This window comes from Colobus angolensis, unplaced genomic scaffold (assembly GCF_000951035.1).
Source record: "Colobus angolensis palliatus isolate OR3802 unplaced genomic scaffold, Cang.pa_1.0 Scaffold2, whole genome shotgun sequence".
Taxonomy (NCBI): Eukaryota; Metazoa; Chordata; class Mammalia; order Primates; family Cercopithecidae; genus Colobus; species Colobus angolensis.
In genome coordinates, this window is record NW_012115154.1 from 19,766,225 (window position 1) to 19,785,292 (window position 19,068).

Genomic DNA, 19,068 nt, shown 5'->3' on the forward strand with positions numbered 1-19,068 from the left:
TCCTCCTTGTGCGTCTCTATAGGAGTTGGTGTCTAAAAGGGACAAAGGCACACTCCGGGTGGAGAGGGGCACAAATAAAGTTAAAACCAAGTTAGACACGGCTGGGATGGGCAGAGAGCCTGGCAGAGGAGGGAGGCAGTGTCTGCACAGGTGGACAGGGTCTGAATTGGAGGGTGGGGCTGGCTCTGATCTGGCAAGCAGTTCGAGTTTTCTAACGTCTCCAGCAAGGGAATGACATAGGAAAAGTGGTGATGGAGACATCTGTGCAGCAGCCGCTTGACAAATCTGCAATCACAGCTCTAATGGCCACAGAGGACACTTCAGGCCACTGCCCTGGGCCAAAGCCAGAGCGCGGCCCAGCCCAGGAGAGTGATGGAAAGACCAGCACTCTAGGAGGGAGAAAAGCTGTCCAGAGACCCAGAGTGGCGCCCTTCCCTGGGTGCTTTTTCATTTTGCTTTGTCCTTTAAGCTAACGAGCACTCAACTCCAGCTCCGATTTGCTGACACCTGGGCTGAGGGCCTAGGGACCTGCTACCACCACCCAGTACTTTCTGACCATCCACTCCCAGTGCCAAGAGCTCTCCACCTGTCAGATGACCCAGGGAGAGCAGGGAGGTGCCTAGAGACATCCCAGGGCTGCGAAGGCTACGTGGGTGCTGTCAACTCCTTAGTTCATGAGTCCCACCAGGAGTCTGCAGACCTCATGACCCATTGGCACCGCCCTCCCTCTCACCCAACAGTGCTCCCAGGAGCAAGTGGGTTGGGGCAGAGCCAGGAGGTGGAGGCGGTGCCAGGATGGTCAGGGCTTAGCCCCAGGATGTGGGGCAGGGTGAGCAGCTGGAGGCGAGGCCTCAAGGTTGGGGAGAGACAGGGATTCCTTTCCCATCTGTGAAGCACGGGGAGGCTGGAGTGGGGACACCAAGGTAACACACCTGCCTTCTGCCTCACTGAAAACAAGAGAAGATCATGGCTGAGAGGCCGAGCATCCTGTCTGCTATGCGACCATAGCTTTCCCAGACATTTGCTATGTCTGTTCTCTGACTGCTGACTATGGCCGGGGGGGCTTAAGCAATGGATTTATCCCTTCACAGCTCTGGAGGCTGGGAGCCTAAGTCAAGATGTGTGTGGGCCCGCAGTCCATCTGTATTAGTCTATTCTCACACTGCTAGAAGGAACGACCTGAAACTGGGTAATTTATGAAGAAAAGAGGTTTAATTGACTCACAGTTCTGCAGGCTGTACAGGAAGCATGGCTGGGGAGGCCTCAGGAAACTGACAATCGTGGCAGAAGGCGAAGAGGAAACAGGCACGTCTTACATGGTGTCAGGAAGGAGAGAGCGAAGGGGAAGTGCTACACACTTTTCAACAACGAGATCGCGTCAGAACTCATTCACTATCACAAGAATAGCAAGGGGGAAGTCTGCCCCTATGATTCAATCACCTCCCACCAGGCCTCTCCTCCAACATGTGGGGATTACAATTCAACAGGAGATTTGGGCGGTAACAAGAAGCCAAACCATATCACCATCTGAAACCTGGTGGAGCCCTTCCTGCCCTGCAGCTCCAGGGATCACAGGCACCAGGGCATCCCCATCTCAGCTCCACCAGCTCCCTGGGTCTCCGTCTTCCTTGGGCCTTCTTTTATGGACACCAGTCATTCTGGACTGGGGGGCCACATGAATGACCTCATCTTAAATAATTACACCTGCCATGACCCTATTTCCAAGTCAGGTCACATTCTGAGGTCCTGGGGGTCAGGACTTCCACAAACCATTTTTGCCGGGAACATAGTACAACCCATAACAGTTACTGTAGGGTTAAATGAAATCCTACAGTGTATTTTAAAATCCTACCTAATTGCACCTAAAATAAATTCTTCAACTTGCCTAATTCCCCAATTAGCCCTGGCCTGATAACTTGATTTTCATTCCTGTGTGACCCCTGGCACTCCTGACCCACTAACTTGATGCTGATGATGGCATCATGTGTCTGGACTGGGGACTTCCCTAACATTGACAGGCAATTCATTTGATAATGGTTTTGAGTAGCTATTGTGTGCAGATCCTACTCAGGTATTATAGCATCTCCAGGAACTGTAATAAACAGCAATTTCAGACTCAATTCATCTCCTTTATCTGCGACACTGTGTGAACAGGAACACAATGGACCAAAAAGCACACTCAACCCATGCCAAAGTCTCCCAAAGGACACAGAAGTGTCATTGTAACTTCTCACATATGCGCTGCACAAGGACTTGGCTGGGCTGCAGATCTGAAACCTCTGTTCTTCCAACTTCACTTACAGCAATAAAGCCCATTTATCAGAATCCATTTCCTTTACATGATGGTGGGCAGGGGGGAGAAGTGAGGTGGGGGAGAAACTTACAGGAAGAGTCTTGTCAAAAGGAGACATTTTGGAGTCAACAATGGTAGGTGGGAGGTTGGTGGGAAGTGAGGCTCAAACGCAGTTCACTTAACAACCTGTGTTCGGTAACAAGAGACATGTTCATCTCACTAAAAAGGAGGAAACCAAAGGCGAGGAGCCCGGATCGTGGATAAGTCCCAGGAGAGAGTAAAAGCAGAGTGCTGAGACCAGCTATCACTCTGATGCGGAACACTGGCTTGGGCCACTTTAGAAAGGAGAACTGGCGATGACCTATTCCCAGGCACTAGTGTGTTTCAAGAAAAAGACGTCAGAGGATTCCAAGTTCACGGACACCTGAAGACAGTGGGGTCTGCTACTGTGTGGAAGGCTCCCTCTCATTTATCCTTCAAGGCCCAGCTAAAGTGTCTTTGTTTATCACAACACCTTTCCTAGCCAGTCTGGCCTACCACAAACTCATCTTTCTCCAACTCTGTCCATACCTACCGGCTGTGTTGTTCCATTCAGCACATTGATCGTGGAGAAGGCAGGACATATCCATTCCTTGACAGGCCTATGTCATGGGTTGAATTGTGTCCCTCCAAAAGTCACATGTTGAAATCCTAACTCATAGCACCTCCAAACGTGACCTTATGTGGAAGTAGGGTCATTGAAGATGTAGTTAGTTGAGATGAGGGTTATACTGGAGTCAGAGGGTCCCATAGTCCAATAGGGATAGTCTTCTTAGAAAAAGGGGAAATTTGAACATAGAGATATGTGCATGGAAAAACCTCTGTGGAGATGAAGGCAGAGACTGGGTGCTGTGCCTTCAAGCCAAGGAATGGCAATGATGACCAGCGCAGACCAGGAGAAAGAACAGAGGCATGGAACAGACCCCCTCACAGCCTCAGAAGGAGCCAGCCCTTCTCAGACCCTGATTCCAGACTTCCAGCCTCTTGAGATAATAAACTTCCATTTTGTTTTGTTTTTTAAAGATGGAGTCTCACTCTGTCACCCAGGCTGGAGTGCGTGGCCCAATCTCAGCTTGCTGCAATCTCTGCTTCCCGGGTTCAAGCGATTCTCCTGCCTCAGCCTCCTGAATAGCTGGGACTACAGGCACCTGCCACCATATGCGGCTAGTTTTTGTATTTTTAGTAGAGATGGGGTTTCACCATGTTGGCCAGGCTGGCCTCAAACTCCTGACCTCAAGTGATTTGCCTGCCTTGGCCTCCCAAAGTTTTGGGATTACAGGCGTGAGCCACCTTACCCGGCCAACTTCTGTTGTTTAATGCACGTGGTTTGTGCTGCTGTTATAGTGGCCCCAGCAAATGAATACACCTGTCATGATTTGTAGTCATCCACATTCACTCAGATATCAGTGCATATGAGTGAGGCTCAAGGAGTACCAGCTAATTGTTAAATCCTGTGGCAAGTTACTTTGTGACGTGAGTCATTACTCACTGACTTTTTTGAAATCAAATGTTTCTTAGATCTGCTCAAAGGAAGAACTGGCTGAAGCTCCGGTTCCTTCTTATTCTGATTATGGAGCCACAATTAAGTGTTGCTGCCCAGAGATTCTCATTTCTCCACAGCCTCCTTTTTCTCTCAGCCATTTTCCTCTAGAAGCAGAGCCTGAGGCAAGGATTAAGATCAGGGTGAGGTAGGGCAGGAGAAGCAGCAATGAAATGAGTTGTCATGCTGGCTGCTGATGCATGATAAGCTGCAAATAATAACATAATCAGAATAAAGAGCAGGGGAGCTCAGAAAGTGTGTTCACTTGTCCCATGGGACTACTCCAGGAGGGCTCCTCCTTCTCCAGGAGGGCTCAAGAAAGGAACTATATCTGGGGGGATCCACAGCCATCATCAAGGAGAAGGAGGTTTCTGCCCAGCTTCCTCAAAGCCACAGTTCCTACTGGTCAAATATTACTCTGTGGAGAGCTAAACTCCCCCATACTTCTAGGCTGTGTCATCCAGCCCCTCGTCATCATTCAAGAGGCCAAGCTTCCTGCCCATATTTTAGGACATTCTTGAGGTAAGGGGAATATGGCCTACAATGACCCCACCAAAACCCCATTAGCAATGGCAAAGCTTAAATAAATAAATCAGAAGTAAATCTTCATCAATAAAGCTTAGAACCCTTGGTCTTCAAGATCTCTCTTCTCTCCTTCCTTCCTTCCTTCCTTCCTTCCTTCCTTCCTTCCTTCCTTCCTTCCTTCCCTTCCCTTCCTCCCTCCCTCCCTCCCTTTTTTTTTTTTGATAGAGTCTCACTGTATTGCCCAGGCTGGACTGCAGTATCACTGCAGCCTCTGTCTCCTGAATTCAAGTGATCCTCCTGCCTCAGCCTCCCTTCATAGCTGGGATTACAGGCACACGCCACCATACCTGGCTACTTTTTATGTTTTTAGTAGAGACAGGGTTTTGCCATGTTGGCCAGGCTGGTCTTCAACTCCTGGGCTCAAGTGATCTGCCTGCCTCAGCCTCCTAAAGTGCTGAGATTATAGGCGTGAGCCACTGCACCTGGCCAGTTTTCAAGACTTTTCCAAACAGACCAAGAAGGCTGCAGGTGGTGCCAGGAGTCAGTTGGACAAGGACAGCCTATGCCAGAAGAAACAGTAACTCTGTAGCCTTGCTCCTTCCTCCCATCCTGGGCCACTGTGTCATGATTCTTACCCACTCCCAATCTAATCCCCACTTGAAAGACCTCAACAGACTTGGAGTTCTAATGCACTGTGGCCTTCCTGTCCCCCTGAGATGCTCCAAACTCCGTGGAGGGTATTCCCCCAGTGCAGGGAGCAATAACCCTATCTGGTTTCACCAAAGGGCTGTGTCAGCTGTGCTGGGCAGGCAGCTTTCCACAGTGTTTTGCTGCATTTAAGAGTCACAAGAAGAAACTAACCCAGGCAGAAAAGCTGAGAACAAGCCTCGGTCAAGCAAAGAAGAGAAGACAAGTGAAAGTAAACATCAAAGAAAATGGCCCAGGAACTTTGGATGCATTTGACGCTGTGGTTGTGGACTGCGCTGGGTTAGATAGTGCCCCCCACTAATTCATTTCCTTTCCAGAACCTCAGAAGGTGACCTTATTTGGAAACAGAGTCATTGCAGATGCAGTCACTTAAGTTGAGGTCGCAGTAGAGTAGGGTGGGCTCTTAATCTCCTTTGACTGCTGTCACTTTAAGAAAAGGAGAAGAGACAGACACAGGGAAGGCCACGGGATGATGAAGGTAGAAGCTGAAGTTACGCATCTACGAGCCAAGGAACCCCAGGGTTTGTGGGCAACTGCCAGAAGCTAGGAGGGAGGCCTGGAACAGAGCCCTCCCAGAGCCTTCAGAGGGAGCATGGCCTTGCCGACACCCTGGATTCCAACTTCCAGCCTCCAGAACTGTGGGAACAGGAATCCGGGTGGCTTAGGCCATGTAGCCTGTGGTGCCTGTATGGCAGCCCCTGAAACTAACCTGTGGGCCATGAAGGCAAGGATGCTGCAGCTGCATCTGGGGAGGTGTGGCGGAAACACAAGGTGGGCAGGTGGCACTGCTTGCGGGGCTGGGGTGCTGGGCTGACACAGCAGAGGGCTCACCCCCACCCCATAGAGTGGGCACCTAACCTGCTGGCCCCAGAGTGCGTGTGTCCACTGCTAGGGACCATGGAGGCCAAGTTCAGTACCTTTTGAGAAATAAAGCTAAAATCCTAAGCCCCCAACCAACTGAAAGAACCCCCTCTTGGCCATGGGGACCCCAGGGAAACCTTAAAACTGAATTCCCGGCCATAATGGGATGAGAGGTCAGATGTGCCTCATTATACCCCCTCCCTTGCTAACCACCATTAGCCTTCCTTCCCCAAGGGTTAAATGGAAACCAGCCCTTTTGAAAGATTTGCTCCATTCCTAAGATTAGCCAGCTGTCTAATGCTGCCCCTTCCTTTTGCAGGTTCAACACAACCAACCAGCATTCCTTCCTGATAAGAGATCCCTGACCATGGAGTGGCTCTGACCAGTTGATGGAGGCTGCACACAGACGGTCTTCACATCCTCAGCTTCACTCTCTGACATATAGGGCCTACTGTAATCCATTTAAAGGTTAAGTCTCCACCCCAGAGTGAACATGGACACATGCTGCACACACATTAGCCAGTTATGCATGTCTATGCTTCCTCTTTCTGAATATTCATAGCTCCTCCTATAACCTGTTGAATATGTATATTTGACCACCGTGTTCAGTATCAATCTCTGTCTTCCATTCTTGAAGTGCCTGGTCAGGCTTACACATGACCCACTGAAATCCCTGGTCAGTATAGCCATCATCTTGTATTCAGAAGCATCAGCCCACATTTTAGAAAGCATTGAAAAACAAGTTCGGTTATTGGTGAATTAATTTCAAACAACTTGCTCAGTGCCTTCGGGCGCCATTCTAGACCCTAAGAAAGCTTTGAATAAAACAGAATCTCTGTTCTCAGACAGTTTACAGTCTGGTGGGGAGAGACAGGCAAGTGAACCAGTAAATAGACAGTATATCCTATGGGGAATCAGTAGTGTAGATGCCTGCAAGGAGATTGCTACTACTTTATCCAGGGAGTCAAAGGAAGGCCTTTCTACTAAGGTGAGTCCTTTCAGGAAATCTGAAGAGCTGTCTGGAGAGGCTGCCTGGGAGCCAGCAGTGGGCTTATATTCCCAACACACATAATGCCCCTTTCAGTGGGTCATCTCTTCTATCCCTCTCCCACCATCCTACACAGCACAAGAACTGGGCTTCAATCTCTGGTATGAAGCTCTAAAACTCTCCAAAATCTTCTCCAACCAAAACTCACCTTCTAGAATCTTCCCTTCACTCACCTGGACCCCAGTTATGCATTTCTCTCTTAGATAGTTCTTCATTCTTTCTAACAGGAATGCATCCAGTTCTCCTCTACCTCATCAATATAGCAAAGCTCTGAGAATCAAGCCTGCAAACTTTGAAAGAAGGCAAGAAAGGCTGTGGATATTTATATCACAAATGTAAACATATTTTTTGCATCTTCTAGAAAGGTCTGACATCCCAAGATTTAGATATTCAAATGTTTTGGAGGTACATTACTTAAAACATTTAAAGTTTAGTTCCACATGGAAATTATCTTGGTGTGACCAAGGGCCAAGCGTGGTGGCTCACACCTGTAATTCCAGCACTTTGGGAGGCTGAGGTGGGAGGGCCGCTCGAGTACAGGAGCTCAAGACTAGCCTGGGCAATACACTGAGACCCAATTTCTACAAAAAGTTAAAAAATTAACCAGGCATGGTGGTGTGCATCTGCAGTCCCACCTATTGTGGGCGAAGGGTGGGAGGATCGCTTGAGCCTGGGAAGTTGAGGCTCTGCAGTGATTCTGCCACTGTGCTCTGGCCTGGATGACAGAGACCCTGTCTCTAAATGAAGAAAGAAAGAGAGAAAGAGAGAGAAAGAAAGAAAGGGAGAGATAGGAAGAGAGAAAGAAAGAAAGAGAGAGAGAGAGAGAGAGAAAGAGACAGAGAAAGACAGAGAGAGAGAAAGAGAGACAGAGAGAAAGAGAAAGGAAGGAAGGAAGGAGGGAAGAGAGGGAGGGAAAGAGGGAGGGAAGTTTAGGGAAATGACCAAGGAGCCACTTTTATCTATTTTTTCGTAAATGGCTAGCTGGTTATCCCATTATTGGTTTATAGATCCCTAAGATCTATTCCATTAAAGCAGAGTCTCAGCCCCTGGACTAAAAGTGGATTTGGGAGTTCAAACACCTGACTTCACATTTTGGCTTTACCACTTGGTAGCTGTGTGGCCTTTGTTCAACAACTTAAGCCCTCCATGCCTCAGTTTCTGGTTTGGTAAACACTGTACAAATACAAGAATTGCTACGAAGATTGAAAGAATTATATACAATGCACTTAGAACACACACAGATTTTTATAAGGAGCAAAATTTAGCAACACGTGAAATGAAACCATTCTGGAAGTCATGCCATGCTGACTATGTGAGATTCTTTTTGCTTTTTAAAAGACTTTAATCTTATTATTTGCAGTTCATGAACACACAGACATGGACTTTCCTTCCCTCATCTTCAAAGGCCAGATCACCCTAAACCAACTTGCAAAATCTTTTGAAGCTAAAGATTCACTGTTCTGGAAGCTCCTGCAGCCACCCAGCCACTTAAGAATTCTTGTGGCACAAGGTCAGCCAGGTAAACATTTCAGGCTTTGCAGGCCATGGGGTCTCTGTTGCACCTGCTCGGTTCCGCTGTTGAAGTGTGGAAGCGGCAGGAGAGGAACACACAGATGGGCGTGACTGTGTCTCCATGACAGCTTTGTTTACAAAAAGAGGTGGCAGGCCAGATTTTGTCCTGGGGCTGTCATTTGCTGACCGCTGCATTAGAGGGAGAGACGGAAAAGTGGGGCATTGTTTTGGTTGGGGTTTTTGATCATCAAAGGGAAGTAGGTTTGATACTCCACGGTGCTAGAAGGAGTATGATGAGAATGCCAGCCACACCACGAATCCTCATGCTGCTGTTCCTCTGTCCAGAGGCAAATGTTAGTGAAAGACTATGGCAACTCCATACAGGCAGCCTCCGAGAGGTAAGATCCTTCCAGAAGAAAGGTCTGGTTCTCTTCCCTGGGCAAAAAACACCTGCCAACCTAGGTACTTGCTGGTCCCAAGACCAGCTGTGGAATCCAGAACTGTGGTCTCCACCTGTGTTCCCCCTCCTGTCTTAGAGTCTGAAGACTGAATTATCTCTTTTTCCTTTTTCATTTCTCCTTCTGAAATGATAGTGATCATAATGTCCATCTTTCTGCTTTCTTTCCCCTTAATAATAGAAAACTGTTTATCGGCCAGGCACAGTGGCTCATGCCTGTAATCCCAGCACTTTGGGAGGCTGAGGCGGACAGATCACTTGATGTGAGGAGTTTGAGACCAGCCTGGCTAACATGGCAAAACCCTGTCTCTACTAAAAATACAAAAATTAGCCAGGCGTGGTGGTGGGAGCCTGTAATCCCAGCTACTCAGGAGGCTGAGGCATGAGAAATCGCTTGAACCCAGGAGGCAGAGGTTGCAGTGAGCCGAGATCTCGCCATTGCACTCCAGCCTGGGTGACAGAGTGAGACTCCATCTCAAAAAAAAAAAAAAAAAGAAAAAGAAAAAGAAAGAAAACAGTGTTGATCAAGCTCTGGTGTATGTCAGTATCACCTGAGGAGCCTGTCAAAACTTTAGATTCTACGTTTGTCCTGTAGGCCATAAATTATAGGACAGAAAGATGAGATGCAAACAGAACTTGAGGAGAAGTGGGCATTACCTTGAGACCGAAGACTCAGAAAACAGGGGGTCATAACCACATCCTCCTTAATGTCAAGGCTGGATGTGAGGCTGCATCGCCCTCCATCGGGGAAGCAGCTCACACAATTGTATGTAGGCTCACTGGGCCATGTGTGATGAGGGCATCCTTGTATGCATGCACACATGCTGGCCAAGGAGGGCGGAGTGCCACAGTCCCCTTTCGGTTGCCAGCTGGAACACCTGGAACTTCCTGCCCTGCCTCCCGGTTCCTGGTCATTCTGCTTCTCCTGTGTGATCCTACCCCCCCAACCCCCACCTGACCCTGATTGATTCAGGGATCCTAACTGGGCTAATCAGATATCCTGCGACAAGGCACTTAGGACAGTAAATGGAGAGACACACAGACTAGGACTTCTCTAGATCTCTTGTAAAGATCCAAGAACTCTTGCTGCTGAGGCCTCAGGGCCAGTCTGGTTCCTTCCCTTTCTGAGTCCTGAGGGTTCAGCTCTTTTATGAATTCCATAAATGACCCCAAATCCTTCCAATACATTGTCTGCTTATTAAAAAGTAGTCGTGTGAATATAAAAGAAAAGGGAGCGAAACTGGATTCAGAAAGGCTGGAAATGCATTCCTAATGCCTTTTGCCCAGATTTGGTTCAAAGGCTTCTAGCAACCAGTGCAGACAGAGGAAACTGTGCTATTACACGATTCATGTCTGCTAGAGACAAAAGCAGTCCTGTTGATCAGAAGTTTAGCTATTCTTGGTACCAAGACCAGACAGTAAGTTCCTCCCAGGGGCCCTGTGTAATGAATGAAATCTTCATGACATCCCCCAGTGGACGCAGTGGCTTTCATGGGGCTGTTTCTTCCTGAGACCCTCCAGATGGGCTGACGGCATTACTCTCAGGCTCAATTTCATGAAGTTAGTTCTGGGGCAGTAGGGGAGCAATCTATAGTCTGGGAACCTTGATCCAGGAATGGATTTTCAAGTGCAGAGGAAAGCAGACAGATTGTGCCTCCTCCAGGCCAGCCTCATGCCAAGCACAATTGAAGGGCCATCTGGAAGGAGCTCAGGGTGACCTCCCAGTCGAGTAACACCACAGCACAGAGACCTGGAGCTTCGTGCCTTATCAGCCACAGGGCTGGGGGAGGGATGGCTTCTTTCGGGGAAAGCCAAGGAGCTGGGTTCGATGAGTCTCAAGGGCACCAACATGAGCAATGCCCTGGGGACTAGGCTTGCTCTGTTCTGAACTCCCCATCCCAGGGGGCTTCTCTGAAGAAGCATGCCCCCACCCCAACCTAATCAATCCTTGCCCTTGTGAGCGGCTCAGAGTCAGGCCATAGCCTTCCTGAGCCCGGCCCTTGGCTGTCTACCCCGACGGCAAAACTGGGCTGTAACAGGCTCTACCTTCTCCACGGTACCTGAGAAGCCAGAATGGTGAACCTGGGATTTCCTAGCCAAGGACACTGAAGGGCCTTGGAAATACTCAACAGAAAAAGGCAGCTGAAGAGAGCCAGGAGTCAGGCCCATCTTCCGTGCCCAGCGTCCCACCACGTCCACCAAGAAAGAGCTACAGTGCCTGACTCCCTGAGTCCCAAGGGAGGGCCCAGGCCCTGGGTGCATACAGGCCCCAGCAAGCAGCCCCAGGTCCCGCTCCCTTCATAGCTGTCTGCACTTCTGCCATAGGAAAAAGCAATTCGCAGGCTCACCGAGCTCACAGACTGCACTCAGGCCTGGAGGAAGGTGCAAATGGCAGGCCTAGCCTGGGCAGTGCAGGCCCCCTCGGTGAGGCAGCAGCAGTTTTAGGTTTCTGGAATGAGAGGTAGCTGAGGGGCTCATATACCCCAGCGTGTGGATTGGGGGCACAGGGGTGTGGAGCTATGAGTGGACTGTGGGCCCCCACCCAGCAGTGAGGCCTTCATGTGCATGGCTGAGGAGGATCAGGGGCCTCACCGTCTCTGCTTCTGAGCCTCAGCCTCATCCCCAGGACCCCTTGGGTGCTGGACACTGCCGGGGTGAGGCCTCCTGAAGGTACAACCCCCACATTCCTCAGGCTGCAGCTGGAGCTCCTGCAGTACGGGAGATGGGTTTGGGGGCTCACTCTCCAACTCCACCTGCCTGTCTTGGCCCCTGGCTTTAAGGAAAGGGTGGAGGGGAGTCTGGGGAGCATCCTCCTGTGCAGACCACAGGCCCCGATGGAAGGGGCCATGGCCAGGTTCAGCTTGGGCCCCAAGGTCTAGCTCTTTACCGCTGCAGCACCCCATGCGGACACTGGCAGAGTCCGCCCCAGGCCCATGCCTGCATTCCCTCGCTGTGAGCACAGGGTCTGCTGGGACCCGCTCAGATCCAGAGGTGCTGGGAGTCTCGGATCCGCCTCTGATAGAGGTTGAGTGTTTGTCCCCTCATCTCAAGTTGAGACTGGATCCTGGTGTTGGAGGTGGGGCCTGTTGGGTGGTGTTTGGGTCTCGGGGGCAGATGCCTCATGAATGGCTGGGTTGCCTCCCTTCAGCAGTGAGTCCTGCTGTCTTAGCTGGGTGTTTTAAAGACTCCAGTACCTCTCCCCTCTCTCTTGCTCCCTCTCTCACGTGTGAGCTCTGTACACCCCGGCTTTCCTTTGCCTTCCTCCATGAGTGGAAGCAGCCTGAAGCCCTTGCAAACACCTTTGCAGAGACCATGACAGCAGGAGAAGGTCCAGCCTGGCTCACTTCATCCTGCATCCAGCCTCATAGGCTGGCTGGCTTTGCTCATTACCTGGGCAGAGGCCAAGCTAACCCAGGGAGAAATTAGTTTATAGTTTAATTTGAAAGCAAGGATGATAATAGTACCTGCCTGAAACCAACTCCCTCCTTGCTCAGGGACCAAAAACCAGCTTTGTGAGATGAATAAAAGACCACAGATTAGGATTATGGGAGGGGCCTGAACTCTGCGGACATGCAGGTGCAGTTTCTATGATCTCTTACTGCTCTGGGGTCACGGGGCCAGAGGTCACAAGACTTGTGACTTCCTCAGTTGCTCCTGTAGATAACATCACTATTTAAAACTTAAAATCGGTCTTCTGAGATAATTTTTTAGACTTGAATTCTGGCAACCAATGGACCCCACCCAGACCCATGACTCATGACTCAACTGACCCTGTGGTCCTCACCTAGAGGCTGACTCAGTGCCAGAGGACTGTTTCCACACCACTATGATCTCGTCCCCCACCAATCAGCAGCACCCATTCCCTAGCCCCCTGCCCATCAAATTGCCCATAGAAACCCTAAGCTCTGAGCCTCTGGGGAGACTGACCTGAGTGATAGCTCCATCTCCCATGTGGCTGGCCTCATGTTAATTAAATATTTTACTACAGCACCACGGTCTTGGTGAATTGGTTTTATCTGTGCAGTGGGCATGAGGCTCCCATCGGATGGCTGTGCCCTCCCCAGAAGCAGATGTTGGCACCATGCCTCTGTGCAGCCTGCAGAACCATGAGCCAAATAAACCTCTTCTCTTTATAAATGACCCAGCCTCAGGTACTCCTTTATAGCAATGCAAAATGGAGCAACATCGCCTCCCAGCCTGAACCTCCACACTCAGCCCTCTGCAGGTTCTCCCCATGCCTTCTCCAAGCCCTGCTACATCTCAGCTTTCCCCAGCCAGCCCCTAAGCCTGAGCACAGGGCCTTGGCTGTCCCCAGGCATTCCTGCTGGCTCTGTTTCTCCTGCTGCTACCAACACCCACAACTTCGGTTCCACATCTTGCCACTGCCCCAAAGCTGAGGTCTAGGAGCTTGACTTTTTTTGCAGGATGTATTCATTTTTAACTACCGATAAGTGAAGATAGTCTTAAAAAACTGGAATGTCATCTAAAGCAACATTTTCCTTCCACCCACCCACTCTTAATTCTTCACTTAGAAGCTGCTGCTAGCAGTCCAATGCACGTCCTTTAAAAAAATAAAAAGGTATATGTGTGTACCCACATACATATATGCACATACATACACACATACATCTATACAAATCCAACATACACACACACACACACCCCATATATGTTGTGTTCAAATTATTATATGCATATGCTTTCTTTCCCCATAAATGGTTTCCTTACAGTCCCTTCTAGTTTTGATTATCTGTCTGCAATTCTGTCAGTTACTGGAAGAAAACATTTGAAAGAGGATGAAAATCTAAACATAAATAACAATGAAAGATAGTGAAAAGGAGGAATACTTTTAAGAAATTGATATGGTTTCAAGAGGAGATCTTTCTGGACTCAGTTTCTAAAAGAACAGGCCATTTCCCAGGCTGGACAGTGAGCAGCACCAAACCTCCCACCGAATGCTGTACTGAGCTGCAGCCTAGGCCCCAGGGACCGGACAACTTCTCCTGCACCTTCTGGTGCCACTGCTGGGCTCCCAAAAGGGACCCTCCGCCTGCAGGGGCCCCTCCTCCTTCTCTCCCCACTCCTCCCTCTTGCCCTCTCCTCCCACCCCTGTGGAGGGCTCTGTGCAGGAGAACAATGTAGAGGGAGGCAGAGGGTGATGGTTCCTGCCAGAGCTTCAAGACCTTCCCATGGGAGCCAGCTCAGAGCTCTGACACTCCTTTGGGCTCCCTTTTAATCATCAGGTTCCCTGTGCTGCTGTCTGCCCTGCTCAGCAAGCCTCCCTGTCCTAACTCAGCACAGGCCTCACCATGGAGACAATCTCATCCTTTCTTCTAAAGTCTGCTTGCCCCGACTAGGAGCCCTTGAAGGCAGGAATTCTGTCTTTTCATCCACCAATTCCAGCACTTTCCATCTACACAACATCGCAAGTTCCCCAACAAGGCAAACTGTGGACCCATCCTCCTTCTCTTCGACAAATCCCGCCTGAGTGATGTGGAACCCTCACCCAGCTTTCCCATCAGGCCAGGCCTGATTTCCTTCCCCTGCACAGCATTTGAGCCCTCATCTCTAGACGATGTTTATACAGGGAGATGGGGGAAGAAAGCGGCATCCTAGGGCTAAAGTGCACAAACTTAAAGGAAACTGTGACAACCCCACAGCCTTGAGGGCTGTGTGCAGAGAATGGTCAGGACCTGCCCCCCAGAACACACACAATCCACATGCAGGAGCACTTTCATTCGTTTTACGTAGAAAGACAAAGTACAAAATCTGTCCAAGAGATAGATCTGCTCCATTCATACACAATACGACGCACAAACCCCTCGCCTCCAAGGTGGTGGATGAAGAAGCGAGGCTGACAGAGACCTGGCTTCTCATCCTACAGCCAACGCTGTCTGATGGAAGAGTTTGAAGTCAGAAACACTGAAATTCCCCTCTTGCTGCCCAAGGGCAAATTTGTTTTCCACATCACTATCTTCCCCAGTACAAATGTTCTAAGTCAGTAGAGAGAACTGGAAAGAATAGACAAAGGAAAGGAAAAAGTAAACGCCATGAACTTTACAGTTAGTGGTATATTTCACATTATCATCGACGGCGCTCAAGTGAAAATACCTTATCCTCAGATCACAAATCCTCATGAGCCTACGGAACTTTCTTCAACACTCACATTTCCTTCTTCCGTTTCTCCAGCAAATCCCTCCTAGCTTCCATTCCCTGCTGCCCAGAGCCCCAAACAGAAAAAGTCAGGATTTGCCAGAAACAGGTGTAGTCAAACCCCCAAATACCAAATCACGGAGAGCGGGAGCCATACTGGGCTGACCAAAACAGTCTGGTCTCATGGCCCCAAGTGAGGCTCCATGCCTGCAGTCTCCAGAGAAGGCTGGAGGCAAGTGTGTCATCCGATTGTCCATACAAGCCGTACTGTGAGTATCGGGGTATTTATAGTTAACCCAACAACCATGCCGGACCAGAAGGATCATGCTTTGATAGACTGGCATCGGAAGAAAGTGACAGGTGGAAACTGATGTTCTGGAGACAGACTTGTTTAGTGGGGTATCGGTGGGGAGAAACAGGCACAGGCACTCAGCACTAAGCCGCTCACAGCCACCTGGCAGCTTCGGTGCCACCATGGATGTTTGGCTGCAGAAGAGGCCCCCAGCATCCCAGCACCCACCTGAAACAATAGCATCAAGGTCTTACTTTTTCTGGAGCGGGAGAAAAACCTGATGCCTCCGGGCGAGGCAGCAGGGTTGGGGTTGGGGGAAGACTCTTTGGAGGAGGAGCGGAAGATCCCGCTGAAGCTCATGCGTCGAGGGGAGCGCGGCGGGGACTCCTGGGAGGAGAATGGGAATACGGTTTTCGGAGAGCCGGGGCTGGTCTTGGGCCTCACAGGTGCAGACATGGGGCTGGAGGGCCGGGGCTGGGGGCCTCTGGAGAAGAACCCTTTGGAGGGGCTGCCCGGGCCGAAGGGGCTGTCCACCTGCAGAAAAACAGATGAATGGATGCAGTCACTCCACGCCCCGGACACGCTGCCTCCTGCCCTGTATGGAACTTCTCATCATTGTCCCCTCTCACCACGCGGGCCCCCCATAGTACCCTCCCCGAGAAACAGCCCTAAGCTCTTCCACAGAGGCGGCCACTGAACGGTCTGCAGGTAGCACCTGCCCCAAGGACAATCCCTCACAGGCTGGCAGCACCACATCCTGGAGGTCCACCAACCAACCTGCCCCACTCTTTAGAAGGGGCTTCCAGGAGGTCGAGGGGAGGAAGAGAAGCAGAGCTCAAAATGAGCATCTCCCTCCTTTATTACGGGCCTGCCTGCCTTTACCTCTCAAGACCTCACGTCCGTCCAAGGTCTGACCACACAGGACTGCAGTTCTCTTCCCTGCCTATGAGATCCCTATGTTCCAGAACAGAGCGGGCCTAGAACTCCATCCTGAGACCTCAGTCCTAGGAGATGACGAATTTTTCACCTGTAAGCTGCTTCAGCATTTGAAAGACTGAGGTTGCTGACAGAAGTCAGGAGAAAAGTTAACAAAGCTGGCCAGGTACGGTGGCTCACGCCTGTAATCCCAGCATTTTGGGAGGCCGAGGCGGTGGATCACCTGAGGTCAGGAGTTTGAAACCACTCTGGCCAACATGGTGAAACCCATCTCTACTAAAAATACAAAAAAAAAAAAAAAATTAGCTGGGTTTGGTGGTGGGTGCCTGTAATCCCAGCTACTTGGGAGGCTGAGGCAGGAGAATCTCTTGAACCCGAGAGGCGGAGTTCGCAGTGAGCCAAGATGGTGCCATTGCACTCCAGCCTGGGCAACAGAGCGAGACTCTGCTTCAAAAAAAAAAAAAAGAAAGAAAGAAAGTTAACAAAGCCCAACACCTCTGAGACTCACTTCACCAATGATTTAAAATTCCAGTCATGGCTTAAAAAATTATCAGACCCCATAACTTTAAGCCAAGGCACACAGCTCACAGTAGACTTTGAGAAACATCCCACGTGCCCGCAGCCGTGTTCCTGCTGGGTGCGTGGAGGAGCTCGTGCCCTCCCTCTGAGCGCCTGTATTTGGCCCCAGCTCTGCCACCTGCTGAGCCAACCTGGGCATGTTACTTGGTCTCACGGAGCCTCAGCTCCCTCACCTATGAAATGAGGATGGTCATGCCTTCACCTCGAGGGCTGCTTGAACATCAGATGAAGCCACGTGAGGCCAGGAAGCACACGGGCGTGGTAAACAGCTCTTGCCCTACCACTTGGGAAACTTGCAAGCTACACGGAGTGGAAAGGACCTCAGAGATGACCCAGTTCAGAAGCAAGAAGGCCGAGTAACTCGTCCGCAGGGCTCACAGGGTGCCAGGACCAGAGCAGATGTGGGAAATGCTGCGTTCCGGCGGCCGCGCTGAAAACGGAGCACAGGACACCCCACAGGCAGCCTCGGTGCCACTTCGGGGTCTCTCTGTCCCACTTCGGGGTGCGCTGTCCGCACCGCAGCCTGGGGACGTTCTTCCGCCACTAGAGGGCGGCCCAAGCCCCGAGCCTGCGGCCCCGGGAGGACAGGATGCCCGTGGCGTGGACCTGCGCAGCACAGCCTCCCCGCGTGGCCTCTCCAGCCGAAAGAGCCAGCGCCGCCACGTGGAGGTGCAGGGCTCGGTCTGTGGCAGACACCTTCATGAGTGGGCCTGGCAGGAAGAAGAGTGTGGTTCTGTAGGACCTTGTAACTCAAAACTCTCCTGGCTATAAAGAAGTTTGAATTTTTATTTTTTTGTGTAGTTCTTTTTTTTGTTTTTGTTTTTGAGAGAGGGTCTCCCTCTGTCGCTCAGGCTGCAGTGCAGTGGCGCAATCTCAGCTCACTGCAGCCTCCACCTCCCGGGCCTCAAGCAATCCTCCTGCCTCAGCCTCCTGAGTAGCTGGGATTACAGGTGTCACCACCATGCCCAGCTGATTTTTTTTCGTGACCATTTAATATGAAAAGCATTTAGATTCTCTGTTTATAGAATATTCCATTTAGCTACTATTCCACCTAACTATGGGAATCAGGACAAATCCTGAGAATAAATTTACAAACAAGAGATTCTTCAGGCGGGGGGTGGTGGCTCACACCTGTAATCCCAGCACTTTCGGAGGCCGAGGTGGGTGGATCACCTCAACTCAGGAGTTTGAGACCAGCCCGGGCAACATGGCAAAACCCTGTCTCTACAAAAAATACAAAAATTAGCCAGGTGTGGTGGCCTGTAGTCCCAGCTACTCAGGCGGCTGAGGTGGGAGGATCACTTGAGCCCAGGAGGTAGAGGTGGAGGTTGCAGTGAGCAAGGTGACACCACTGCACTCCAACCAGCCTGGGTACAGAGCAAGACCTAGTCTCAAAAAAAAAAAAAGGTTCTTCTTCAAAAGGTGGGTGCTGTGTGTGCAGGTCTAGGGTGGGGTGGGGGCTGAGAGAAGCCAGTAGGAACAACACACACAGGGACCAGGGTGGTCCTGTCACAAGGTGATACAACAAGCTGGTCCTGGGCGGAGGCCCGGGTTTGGTCACAGCTCAGTTTCCCGCAATGTGGACAACGACTTGGTTCTCTAAGCTTCGTTCCCAGGGCTGTGACAATCATGACAGCAGCCTGGAGGGTACAAACCAGAAGAGGAGCCGAGGTCACATGGGAGGACCGGAGGGAGGGGTGGGATTTTGGAGCTGCTGGAAAGGTGAGCCTGGACTTGGTGCATGGATGTGCTCTGTGTACCGCAGAGCAAGCTTGCTGGGGAGCTGGGGCTGAGGGCCGAGACAATGCAAACGTCCAGTCCTACAGGGAAACTGAGACACACAGGGAAGCGGGGCCCCAGGAGAGCCTGCAGAGTGCCCGCAAGGCCAAAGCACCATAAGCACCATGCAGATGGATAAAGGGCCCAGAGATGAAACCTGCCCCTCAACAGAGGCCCCAACGCGGAGGAGGCCCTGACAGCTAGCTGGGCTTCACAGAGGCGATGACAGGGCCGGGGAGGCATCCAGTGCCCAGAGACAGAGGAGAAGGGGTGTGAAGCACAGAGACAGAGGAGAAGGGGTGTGAAGCACAGAGACAGAGGAGAAGGGGTGTGAAGCACAGAGACA

At 50.8% G+C, this 19,068-nt stretch overlaps 1 protein-coding gene across 1 annotated transcript in view; it reads right to left on the reverse strand.

Moving 5' to 3' along the window:
* Positions 1-19,068, reverse strand: part of PRKAG2 (protein kinase, AMP-activated, gamma 2 non-catalytic subunit) — a 320,828-nt gene that overhangs the window by 209,715 nt on the left and 92,045 nt on the right. The window contains exon 3 of the mRNA XM_011941517.1: positions 15,683-15,962. Coding sequence (XP_011796907.1) covers positions 15,683-15,962 — 280 coding nt within the window. The remainder of the gene's footprint in view (positions 1-15,682; positions 15,963-19,068) is intronic.